Below are 11,716 nucleotides of genomic sequence, written 5' to 3'. Positions count from 1 at the left end.
TCTATGCAACATTGAAAGTATTTGTTTTTATTATTGCTAAAGTGATAATTCAATTAGCATTAGTGTTAATTTCACCACTATAAAAGAATTTTTAATGTCTAAAGATAGTTTTGTTCATTTCATATATAATTATCAGCATAAAGAATCTATTTTATTTAATGGATTGATTCACATTTCATTATTTCTAATGGGAAAAATTGCTTAAGACTTTGTACAATTCAGAGTTCAAATAACCTCCTAGAATGAATTAAATTTGAAGTACAATGCACCACTGTGTTACTTTAATCATTATCATACTTATTGCCAGGTGGTTCCTTATATGATACACCAACTACGGCACGTCGTTTCCTTCCTTCTCTGTGTAAACTTTCTGTATCATCATTAATGTTATTGATATCTGTAATATTTAAATATACTTCTATTTCAATAAATTAATGTATATTATCATCAAGAATCATATTTCAATTAAAATATTTTGAATATCTATAACACAAGTACATTTTTCAGTGTCAACCAATTTTTGCTTAAATTTATTTATAACAATGTTGCTGTATATTGATTTTATATGGAATTTGCCAATCTTTCAAATTATTATTAAATACAGTGTAGCAATGACACAGTATTATACCTATACTTTTCTAGTAATTAAAAATTTAATTATTATTAATTACTACTAATTATTTAAATAATGATTTAATAATTATATTCTTAATAATGTTAGAGAGAGAGAGAGACTTTTTTACACCAATATTACATTACGTAAAACATATGTACATATTTTTGTATGAAATTCAAAGAACTTTCATTAAAATGTTTGTGCACAAATTTGAAAGTGACAGTAGAAAATTTAACACCACCACCATTTAACATAAAACATTACAGAAAACAATAACAATAATTTTCTGTAAAAATATATAAAGAATCTTTAATAAAATAAAAAAAATTAACATATACAATGCATTCACTTAAATATCTATCTATCCAGGGGCACAAAAACAATTTTTCTAGCATTGATTGATCAATTAGATTAGGTTAGGTTATGGACTACAGCACATACAATTAGATTGGATACTACATTACCATGACAAGCACTCATTCCACTGTTACATACAACCAGTGCAGAAGATGCCACACAGAAATTTAAAAAGTGCAACACGATGTTAAATTTACAGCACAATGAATCGTAACTCCATCACATTTTGTGGACTGATAAGACACTGTTTTCCCAAAATGGAATGTATTACTGTCACACTAGCTAGAGCAATCTCCAAAATGCATGCAAGATACATGGCACCAAGTGCATTTTATCTTAAACATCTAGTGTGAAATTTGGAAGGAGCAATCTCTTGGTCCTGTGCTCATTAACAACACACTGATCAATTGTAAACACAACAGTGAATGAATGGTTTGATTACTTGCCATAGGTGCAATTGCAATTGATTTGGTACCAACATGATGGTTTGTCACCTAATTTCTGGACAAATGTGCATCAGTGGCTTACAGAGCAGCTTGGCAACAGTTAGATAGGACAACACTGCCCTGTTTCAAGAACAGTATGGTCCCCAGACTTCACCTCTATGGATCTTTTCCTGTGAGGTCACTTAAAAGCATAGATGTATGACACATATCCAACAGTGCCATGTGATGTTCGTAAACTGGAAAAATGCATATAAGAGGCTTACAAAATAGTGACACTAGGAATTGTGTGTGTCATCCATAACACCATGCTTGATCATCTAAATCCACCATGTCCAACTGCAGTCCAGTCAATGTTTTTGTGTGGCCCTTTTAAAACCATAATTATCTTGTATAAATTTTTATTACAATGAAATATCACATATGTAGTTAAATACATGAATTTGATGTATAACACCTTATCACCTACACTCAGAAATTAAAACAGTTGTTAAATACTTTTTAACAAAGCTTCCAATGTATTGCATATATTATATATGTATGAACAGTACATATGTACACATATTTATTTATTGTTTACAAAAAAAATTTTTTAAATTTGTGTTTTGGTATAACAAAATCACATTTCCTTAAATTTGCCTTATATGTGAAATAAATGTCAAACAATTGATGCATTCTTAAGTCACAACGATCTTCTGTGTTTCCAATAAATGATAAGAGATTTTATTGTTTCTTTAAATTCTTTGAAAATAAACCTAATAAAATTTAAATTAGAATTACACAGTTACATGTGCACATAGATTTAAAATTTTAAATCATTCCATGTTTAGATTGTTAACAGTTTAATTATGTTTTATGGTATAAGTTATTTGAGTATATGAATTTTTTGTCTCTTTAATCCTTTTGGTAGACTATCTCACAGCAAAGGTTAATAAATTCTTTTATTAGTTTTCACATATGCATTTCGAACCNAACAGTACATATGTACACGTATTTATTTATTGTTTACAAAAAAAAATTTTTAAATTTGTGTTTTGTTATAACAAAATCACATTTCCTTAAATTTGCCTTATATGTGAAATAAATGTCAAACAATTGATGCATTCTTAAGTCACAACAATCTTCTGTGTTTCCAATAAATGATAAGAGATTTTATTGTTTCTTTAAATTCTTTGAAAATAAACCTAATAAAATTTAAATTAGAATTACAGAGTTACATGTGCACATAGATTTAAAATTTTAAATCATTCCATGTTTAGATTGTTTAAACAGTTTAATTATGTTTTATGGTATAAGTTATTTGAGTATAGCTAGCCACCAAAGGAGCACTTCATGTAATGGTTGTGCTATAGGTCATTTCAAAATTGGAAAACAGTTAGGTACTGGTTTTCTTTTTTTTCGCTTGGCAGCCATTTTTAATAAAGTTATTCTGTTTAGCTATCTCTGATAATTAACATAGATTTCACAGAGTAATGAAGCATTGAATTCATTACTGCTGCATTTATAATTAGAAGGGACTTCTTGTTTTATTAGTAGCTGAAACATATTGTGTATGTGAACATTAACAAATAACCCAATACAAACTAAACTAAATAAACAGTGAGTAATTTTATTTTATGTGATTGAATAAAATTTTATTTTTAAGTAATTTTTATCTATTAGACCCTTTAATTCCATTATGTCTAAAAGAAGAAAAGAAAATTTGAAGATGAAAACAGACAGTTTCAAAGTGAATGGGAAAATTTGTATTTTTTCGTTCAGATGAAAGACAAAGCTATATGTTTAATTTGATCTAACTCTACTTAGATATTAAAATCATACAATTTGAAAGGACATTATGAACAAAAACATAATTTTAAAAAATATACTAGCAACAAACAAAAAAGTGAAATTACAAATACTTAAGGCAAGTCTGACTGCAGGAACAAAATATATTTCATAAACAAACAGTTCAATCAGACACTATCATTAATTAATGCTAGCATGCAAATATCACATATTATTGGGGAAAAAATGAAACTGTTTCAGATGGTAAATACATCAAAGAATGCATTATTACTGCAGCCAAAGAAATTGTTCTAGAAGAAGATAAGATTTTCAGTCAAATCAGCCTGTCACATCAAACTGTAGTGCAAAAAATTGATAACATTTCAAATGAAATTTGTTCAATGCTGAACATGGTTTTCTAAGAAATTTGTGTATTTTTCACTGGCTTTGGATGAAACAACAGATATTAAGGATACAACTTGCCATTTTTATTTAAGGTGGAGATAGTGAAATAAATGTGACTAAAGAATTTCTCAATTTTATGAGTTTGAAAGACACAATTACTGCAAAAAATATACAAGAAGCTGTCATAAAATGCTTGCATGACCATGGACTAAAATTAGCAAATCTAATTGGGGTCACTGCAGATGGTGCAGCTTCTTCAATGATTGGCAAGAATATTGGAGCTGTTGAATTAATTCTTGAGCATAGAGAAGTCATGCTAAAAGTTAAAAATCTTTGGAGCTTTTCATTTGTCATTGTTTTTTTTTCATCTTAAAAATTTATCTGCACAAGTATTTAATATGAACCGTGTGATGTCAGTTTTTAAACAGTTAATACAATAAAAANAAATCAGCCTGTCACATCAAACTGTAGTGCAAAGAATTGATAACATTTCAAATGAAATTTGTTCAATGCTGAACATGGTTTTCTAAGAAATTTGTGTATTTTTCACTGGCTTTGGATGAAACAACAGATATTAAGGATACAACTTGCCATTTTTATTTGAGGCAGAGATAGTGAAATGAATGTGACTAAAGAATTTCTCGATTTTATGAGTTTGAAAGACACAATTACTGCAAAAAATATACAAGAAGCTGTCATAAAATGCTTGCATGATCATGGACTAAAATTAGCAAATCTAATTGGGGTCACTGCAGATGGTGCAGCTTCTTCAATGATTGGCAAGAATATTGAAGCTGTTGAATTAATTCTTGAGCATAGAGAAGTCATGCTAAAAGCAGGGCTGTAGAGTCGGAGTCGAGGAGTTTTGATGTTTTCGCCGGAGTCGGAGCCGGATGGTAAGGAAATGTCGGAGTCGGTAGATTTTTACGCGACTTCCACAGCCCTGACAGGGCTGTTGAGTCGGAGTCGGAGTCGTGGAGTTTTGGTGTTTTAGCCAGAGTCGGAGTCGGTAGATTTTTACGTGACTCCACAGCCCTGGCTAAAAGTTAAAAATCTTTGGAGCTTTTCATTTGTCATTGCTTTTTTTTTCCACCTTAAAAATTTATCTGCACAAGTATTTAATATGAACCGTGTGATGTCAGTTTTTAAACAGTTAATACAATAAAAAATAATTCTTTGAATCATTGTCATTTTCGAGATTATCTTCAAGAACTGGAATCTGAGTTCAGTGATTTGCTTTTTTTCACACAAAAATTTGATGGTTAAGTCAAGTCATGGAAATGCTTAGTAAGATTTTGGAATATGAGGGAAGAAATTTGAATTTTTATGAATGAAAATGATCAGAATGTTCCTGAATTATCTGATGGACAGTGGCTTTTGGATTTATGTTTCCTTACAGATATCACAATGAAATTAAACAAACTTAGTAAGCAGCTTAAAGGTGAAAACAAATTTATCACAGACTGTTATCAAAATATAAAAGCATTCATAGCAAAATTCAAACTTTATAAAAGTCAATTAAAATCAAAAAATACAGTCCATTTTCCACTGTTACATATATTTAATAGTGACAAAAAACATTTTAATGAATATACACAAGAAATTACTAATTTATTATGAAAATTTCAGAAGAGATTTTCATATTTAAGGAATTATGAAAATATATTTAATATTTTCTTATGTTTATTTGACATTGTTGTGGAATCAGCTCCAACAAATTTACAGATGAGTTAATAGAACTCCAGTCATCTTCTGAATTGAAATCTATATTTGAAGCCAATGACAAAGTTCAGTTTTATAAAAAAAACACATCTGTCAGGATAAATTTCCCAACCTAAAAAAACTGCCGATGAGCATTACATCTGCAATGGGAACCATCTACCTTTGTGAATCTTTTTTCTCAAAATTGAAGATTATTAAATGTAAAAGTTGTAATAGATTGACTGATGAAAATTTAAAAAACCAACTATGTTGTACAACATTGAAAATACCTGTTAATANTTATAAAAATTTCAGAAGAAATTTTCATATTTAAGGAATTATGAAAATATATTTAATATTTTCTTATGTTCATTTGACATTGTTGTGGAATCAGCTTCAACAAATTTACAGATGAGTTAATAGAACTCCAGTCGTCTTCTGAATTGAAATCTATATTTGAAGCCAATGACAAAGTTCAGTTTTATAAAAAAAAAAACACATCTGTCAGGATAAATTTCCCAACCTAAAAAACTGCCGATGAGCATTACATCTGCAATGGGAACCATCTACCTTTGTGAATCTTTTTTCTCAAAATTGAAGATTGTTAAATGTAAAAGTTGTAATAGATTGACTGATGAAAATTTAAAAAACCAACTATGTTGTATAACATTGAAAATACCTGTTGATATTAAAAAAAATTAAGAGAAAAAATTGAAAAACATGTTTTACATTAAAATACATACAAAATACTGTAGAATTGTAAATGTTTTGTTATAAATAAATATGTGCAGCCCACAATGTATTTTTATTTTTTTGTCCAGTAAACAATTTCAGTTGGACACCACTGATCTAAATCTTTATTTTGTTGCTGAAGCCTATCATTTTGAACATATCCTTTAACAAAATAAAGCTCACTTTTTTGTATCAATTTCTGCAAAGTTTTTTTTATTCTTTAGTCAGAGATTATTTGTATACTATTTGATATCATATTAAATTGATTTCTTTTGGTTACTTTAGTCCTGAAATAAGATTGTGCCACATACATACATATACACATATAATGCTGGAAAGATCTCTCTTACTGTTGGAAAGACATAAGTAGATACTCTGGATAAGCTTTCCTTCTAACTTAAGTTGACAAATTGAAAGCAGAGAATTTTTTCTTTAAGGTGCATAACTTTTAAGTTGAATTAGATAAAATATGTGAAGTGGCAAAAATGTGCAAAAGGTTAAAAAAAGCAATACTATCGTATTTATTATCGTATGTAATATATATTATAATATTGAATTTTTAATTTTAAATACTATCGTATTTAAAATTAAAAATTCTATCACTGCACTTTCAAGTCTGTTACTTATCATGCCAACAATGTTAATTAGAATGGGAGTAAATAGATTGTTACATTTTCTTAAATTAGAACAAGAAATAAATTTTTTTTAAATTTAAATATCCTTTTTTTGTATAAAAGTATTAACATATAATAGTTTAAAAAATATTTGTTCTAAAATATACCTCACTTGAAATGTATTTATTTTACAGATTAATTGCACAAAAAAATGGATGAAATTACATTACCTATATCATTATCACTCTAATAAATTGCAAAAGGCCATTACTGCAATAGTTTCTCACTTTTATGACATTGATTTCTAGAAACTATCAATAAGCAAATCATTTAAACTAAATTTTCCATAGATTCAGTATAATAAAATGAAATTATACTCTTGGAAATAAACTTTGAGTTGAAAAACAATACACTGAAATGGCTAACAAAAAACTGCAATACTTAAATATGAAATTTTATGTAATCATAATAGACAACATATATTAATTGTAAAATGAAGCAGCTGTAAAACAAGATGTTATAAAGCAAATACACTGTATTTAAAATTTAATAGCTTCGGTAGAAAATATCATAAAAACTTTACATATATGACATAAGTTTAAATAAATAATATAATCAAGATAAGTTACCTTCTATGTTATCTTGACTTTCTTCATTTTGTTCATTAACAGAATTTTCTTCCAATTTTATACTAGTATCTACCTTCAGAAAGCTTCCATCTAAAGGATCTGTTATAAAAATATAATTTTCTTCTGTTTTATTTGAATGAGTCTTTATTGGTGTCAATACATCATCTAATTGTATAATTAATTCTTTGTTAGCTATTTGTGTAGTTAATTCTTTATTTTTAAACAGTTTTTCTTTCATATGACACTCATCAAAAATATCATTATCTATTTTAGGCAGTTGTGTTTCATTATTCTTATTAGTTAAGCTTTTCCTTCTAATACTTTTCTGTCTCCTTTTAGTCTGAAAAACAATTGGAGATATTTCTTTTAACATATTTTCATCAACTGAATTTGTTACAACTAATTGATCACTATTATGACAATATTTGATAGATTCAAATTTAACATTCTTTTTGCTTGAACTTTTTGTTTCATTAATATTGATATTTCTTTCAATATCAATCTTTTTTTTATCTGTAGATATTTTATGATTTTTAGATTTCTCAATAGCAGATCTCATTTCTTTAATTGTATTTTTATCAGACTCATATATTCCCTTGTTATGAGAAAGCAATCTACTCCTACTTTTTTCAATTTTGTTATTTCCTAATTTTTCATTTTCATTTGCAGAAATTAAGTTTGTATTAGAATTTACATAACTAAGACCTTTATTATAAATGTTTTCAAAGACAACAGATGAACTTGTTATTTTATCACAGTTATTTGATATTTTTATGGGAGATGAATTCTCTGAACTATTTGGATCTTCCACTTTAGAAAGAGAAGCAATAGTTGAATTTAGCTCAGATATTGTATATGTTTCTCTTTTCAGACTTTTCTTCTCATGAGAAATGATAAAAGTTTTTCTTCTGTCAGGAGATTTTCCTTTAACTTTTGTACATTTTTTGTTAGGTGAAATTTTATCAGAAGATAAATTTTCCTTAAAGTGTGATGATTTTTGTTTTTGTACATTTTCTTCAATTTTGCAATTATTTGATATTTCTGGCACATTGCTAGGTAATTCATATTTACTTTTATTTCTGGATATTGGAATTAAACTATGTATATTTGAGTAACTTTCAGATGCTTTATTAGAATCAGTTTTAGAAGAATTATCCTCTGAGGCTGAATTAAAATTTTCTGTGCATTCTCTCATAACCATTGGAGATTTATTAACTTGAGTTGAAAATGAAGGATTAACATTTTCATTTTCATCACTGCTTGAAAACTGTAATTTTTCATTATTAATATAATCACTGTTTGAACTTAAGTTCCTTTGCGATTGTCTTCTTGGAAGACTTTTTGGTTTGCCATTAAATCTTGACCGAACATTAATTTTTGACATATCTGTAATAAGAAAAAAATCATTCACATTTTCAGTTTTCGTTATAGAATATAAGATAATAAAAATAAATTATATATATATATATATAAAGATCTGAAAGAAATGGATCTTAATTATTCTAACATGAAAATAATTAACCTTTTAATGTTTTACTTGTAAAACTAATTAAAATATGTAAAAAAATATCAAATTGTTAATAAAAATATTTAGTATACCAAGTAAATAAATGTGCAGTAATATTAATTTAAAAATTAATATTTTCAAATTAATATTCAGTGAAAATAAATTTTTCACTGAAAGCAAGCAGTTTATTTGTGTAAACATTTTTGATATAATCACAAAAGTTTCTGATATGTAATCAAGCATACCAAGTGGGCAAGGTACTTGCCTGATATACAACTCCTGTAAACTAGATAGATACAAGGTTGTCATTAAGTAACTTGACTAATTAATGGCAATCTCAGAAGTGCAGAAAGGAAGGAATCTGTTCACTTTCAGGGTAACTTGCACTTATGATATACAAAATTAAGGGTAGAAAATTGAAAATTTCCAATACAAATACCAGGAATTCATGATGTCATGAGATTCTGCATGTAAGAAAACAGCCAAAGGCATTGGAACAATGTATGTAAAATGAAAAATAACTGAGATATCAATGTTTGAACAATAGGAAGCAGGGCTGTGTTTAGTAATGCAGAATTCTTGCTAAGTCTAGTTATGCTGCTATGTTGAACTTGTTTCTAATTACTGCTTGACTCCTACCACCGCTAGAATTCTTACTAGTTCAGTCAGCTTGTTTTATCTATGCTAACTTATACTAGCGACGTTATTGCTTTTGTCTCGTATGATTTACAAGATGGCTGCTCGTGTTGGTCTAAACATATTTTATTATAACAATCATAAAATTGTTATAATAATGAGTGAACAAGAGGCTAACAATTTTAATGGTAAGATATTAACTTTTGTTTTTTTATAACTTCCACAATAATTTATTTCAAACACTTAATGGATGTAATTACTGTTAATTTAAGTAAATTAATACTCTGTTAATAAGAACGACTTTCACAGATTCTAGTTTATTTTTATTATAAAATAGTTAATTTGAAGACAATTGGTACCTTTTATAATTAATTAAGTCTATTTACTTTATTCTAGATTATAGTGTACTAGAATATCTGATACATGTATTTTATTTTTATTGTTTTTATATTTGCTATTATATTTGTTTTAGATAAATTTTAAAATTTAAATGTGTCAGTGATAAACCTGTATGTTAAATACTACAATCAATATAGTAACAACTTTCATAAAAATATAAGTAATATAGCTTTTTGCATCCATGCTATTAGTAAAGAAATATTTTTCTAATAACATTTCATCAATATATAAAAGCTTTAGTGTATATTCTGTTCAATTAATTAAAATTCTTTTATTTTCTTTATTATTATCTATACAATTTTCTTTCTGCATACATGCAGAATTGTATAGATAATAATAAAGAAAATAAAGGAATAGGTTCATATTCAAATCATGAAAATCTTAGTTCCAACCAACTTTCTGATAATATTGGATTAAGTGAAAGAAATGAAAAAATTCCTAAAGATGAGGCAAACTCTAAAGGTATAGTATAGTTTTCATTATTTAGTATAATGTTACTATTATTCTATAATTACTGTTCAATAAATTTTCAGAAAAATTTGTATGGATACTTGCCTGTATACTACTACTCATTGAAACATATAGAGAAAAAACGTCAGATTTCCAGAAACCAACCAAAAAAAAAAAAAAAAAAAAATAGAAGTTTGGAAAGATATATCTAACATTTTTTAAAAAAAGGTTTCAATGTGTCATGGACAAACATCCAAAAAAAGTGGAGTAATCTAGGTGTAACCTATAAAAAAATTATAGATAACAATAATTCAACAGGAAGAGGTAGAATATTTTGGCCATACTTTCACCTTTTAAACAATATACTGGGAAATACAGGAACAATAGTACCAGTTTCGGAGCTTATAAATTCTTCTGGTAATAAAAAACAAAACAATGAAAATGAAACAGAAGAAAACAAGTCAATTTCTGAAATTAGGTGAGCAATTTATATCATTTATAATTAAGCTCTTATTTATAATGTTTATTATAACATTCTTTGTTCTTTACAGCATATCACACAATAAAACAGAAGAAAAAATAAAAAAAAAAGAAAGATATCAGAATAGGCTCAAGAAATCTTGAGCAATCAAAGGAAAAAAGCAAAAGCTGATGCGGAGCATCATGATCGCATGGCAAAACTCTTGCAAGAAAATATTAATGAAAACAGGAAAAGAACTGACATATTAACAAAACTAGTTAATATATTAGAAGAAAAATTAAAATAAATAAAATGTTTTTGCTTGGAAACAAATAAAAATTGTTCTACATATATATTGTTTACTTTTTTATAACATTTTTATATTTTAAAATAAAACTTATGTTAATAACAATGTTATATAACAGGTGATCAACAAGTCAATCATAATCAACCAGTCAATTGTTACATCAAATTTGTTAGGATCAGTATTTTACAAAGAGAAATACATGACAAGGTGTACAGATGGCACTAAAATCTAATGGAGTATTCATTTTTTTTATGTATGTATGAGAAATGTTGAGCAAAAAATTTTTCCTTGTCTCCTATTTTACTTTCAAAAGGTAAAATATGAGACACCGGGAGATGAAAAATGTGAGACCTGTTACATCACCATAAGGACTTGCCTATGCCAACATGGAGGTTAATAATGAGGTACTATAGGTTAAATGCAAGACATTTTTGTATAAAACATTGCTCCATGATATTTAGAAGTAGATAAGATTAAATATGCATGTTTTGAAGTGTCTCATATTTACCCACATTGACCCTACTTCTTAGTTTTTCCGATAATTGTTTGGCATCTTTATTATTTCATTCAAAACTCACACCTACAAGAACAAAGATATATTTTTCTTTGATACAGCACAACTAAAGAATTTTGTGGAAATTAATTAATGACTGTTGAATAAAATCTGGTTTGTCTCATTTTGAAATGCACAAA

General features: G+C 27.1%; 1 protein-coding gene across 1 annotated transcript; it reads right to left on the bottom strand.

The window, feature by feature from the left end:
* Positions 1-217: 217 nt before the first annotated feature.
* Positions 218-8,649, bottom strand: LOC111617706. Its single transcript, XM_023358997.1, has 2 exons — positions 7,265-8,649; positions 218-397 (listed from the first exon to the last, which is right to left on the bottom strand). The coding sequence occupies exons 1-2, from the start codon at positions 8,646-8,648 to the stop codon at positions 282-284; spliced, it is 1,500 nt and encodes a 499-aa protein (XP_023214765.1). The 5' UTR covers position 8,649; the 3' UTR covers positions 218-281.
* Positions 8,650-11,716: the final 3,067 nt, after the last annotated feature.

This window comes from Centruroides sculpturatus, unplaced genomic scaffold (assembly GCF_000671375.1).
Source record: "Centruroides sculpturatus isolate CEXI.00-Female unplaced genomic scaffold, Cexi_2.0 scaffold1527, whole genome shotgun sequence".
Classification (NCBI taxonomy): Eukaryota; Metazoa; Arthropoda; class Arachnida; order Scorpiones; family Buthidae; genus Centruroides; species Centruroides sculpturatus.
Note: the sequence above shows the minus strand (reverse complement) of the source record. Positions and strands in the feature narration are given on the sequence as shown.

Coding starts and splice junctions, on each gene's coding strand:
- LOC111617706 (XM_023358997.1), bottom strand. CDS start 8,648: ATGTCAAAAATTAATGTTCGGTCAAGATTTAATGGCAAACCAAAAAGT. Junction 398..7,264: donor AAGTCAAGATAACATAGAAG/GTAACTTATCTT, acceptor TAAATATTACAG/ATATCAATAACATTAATGAT.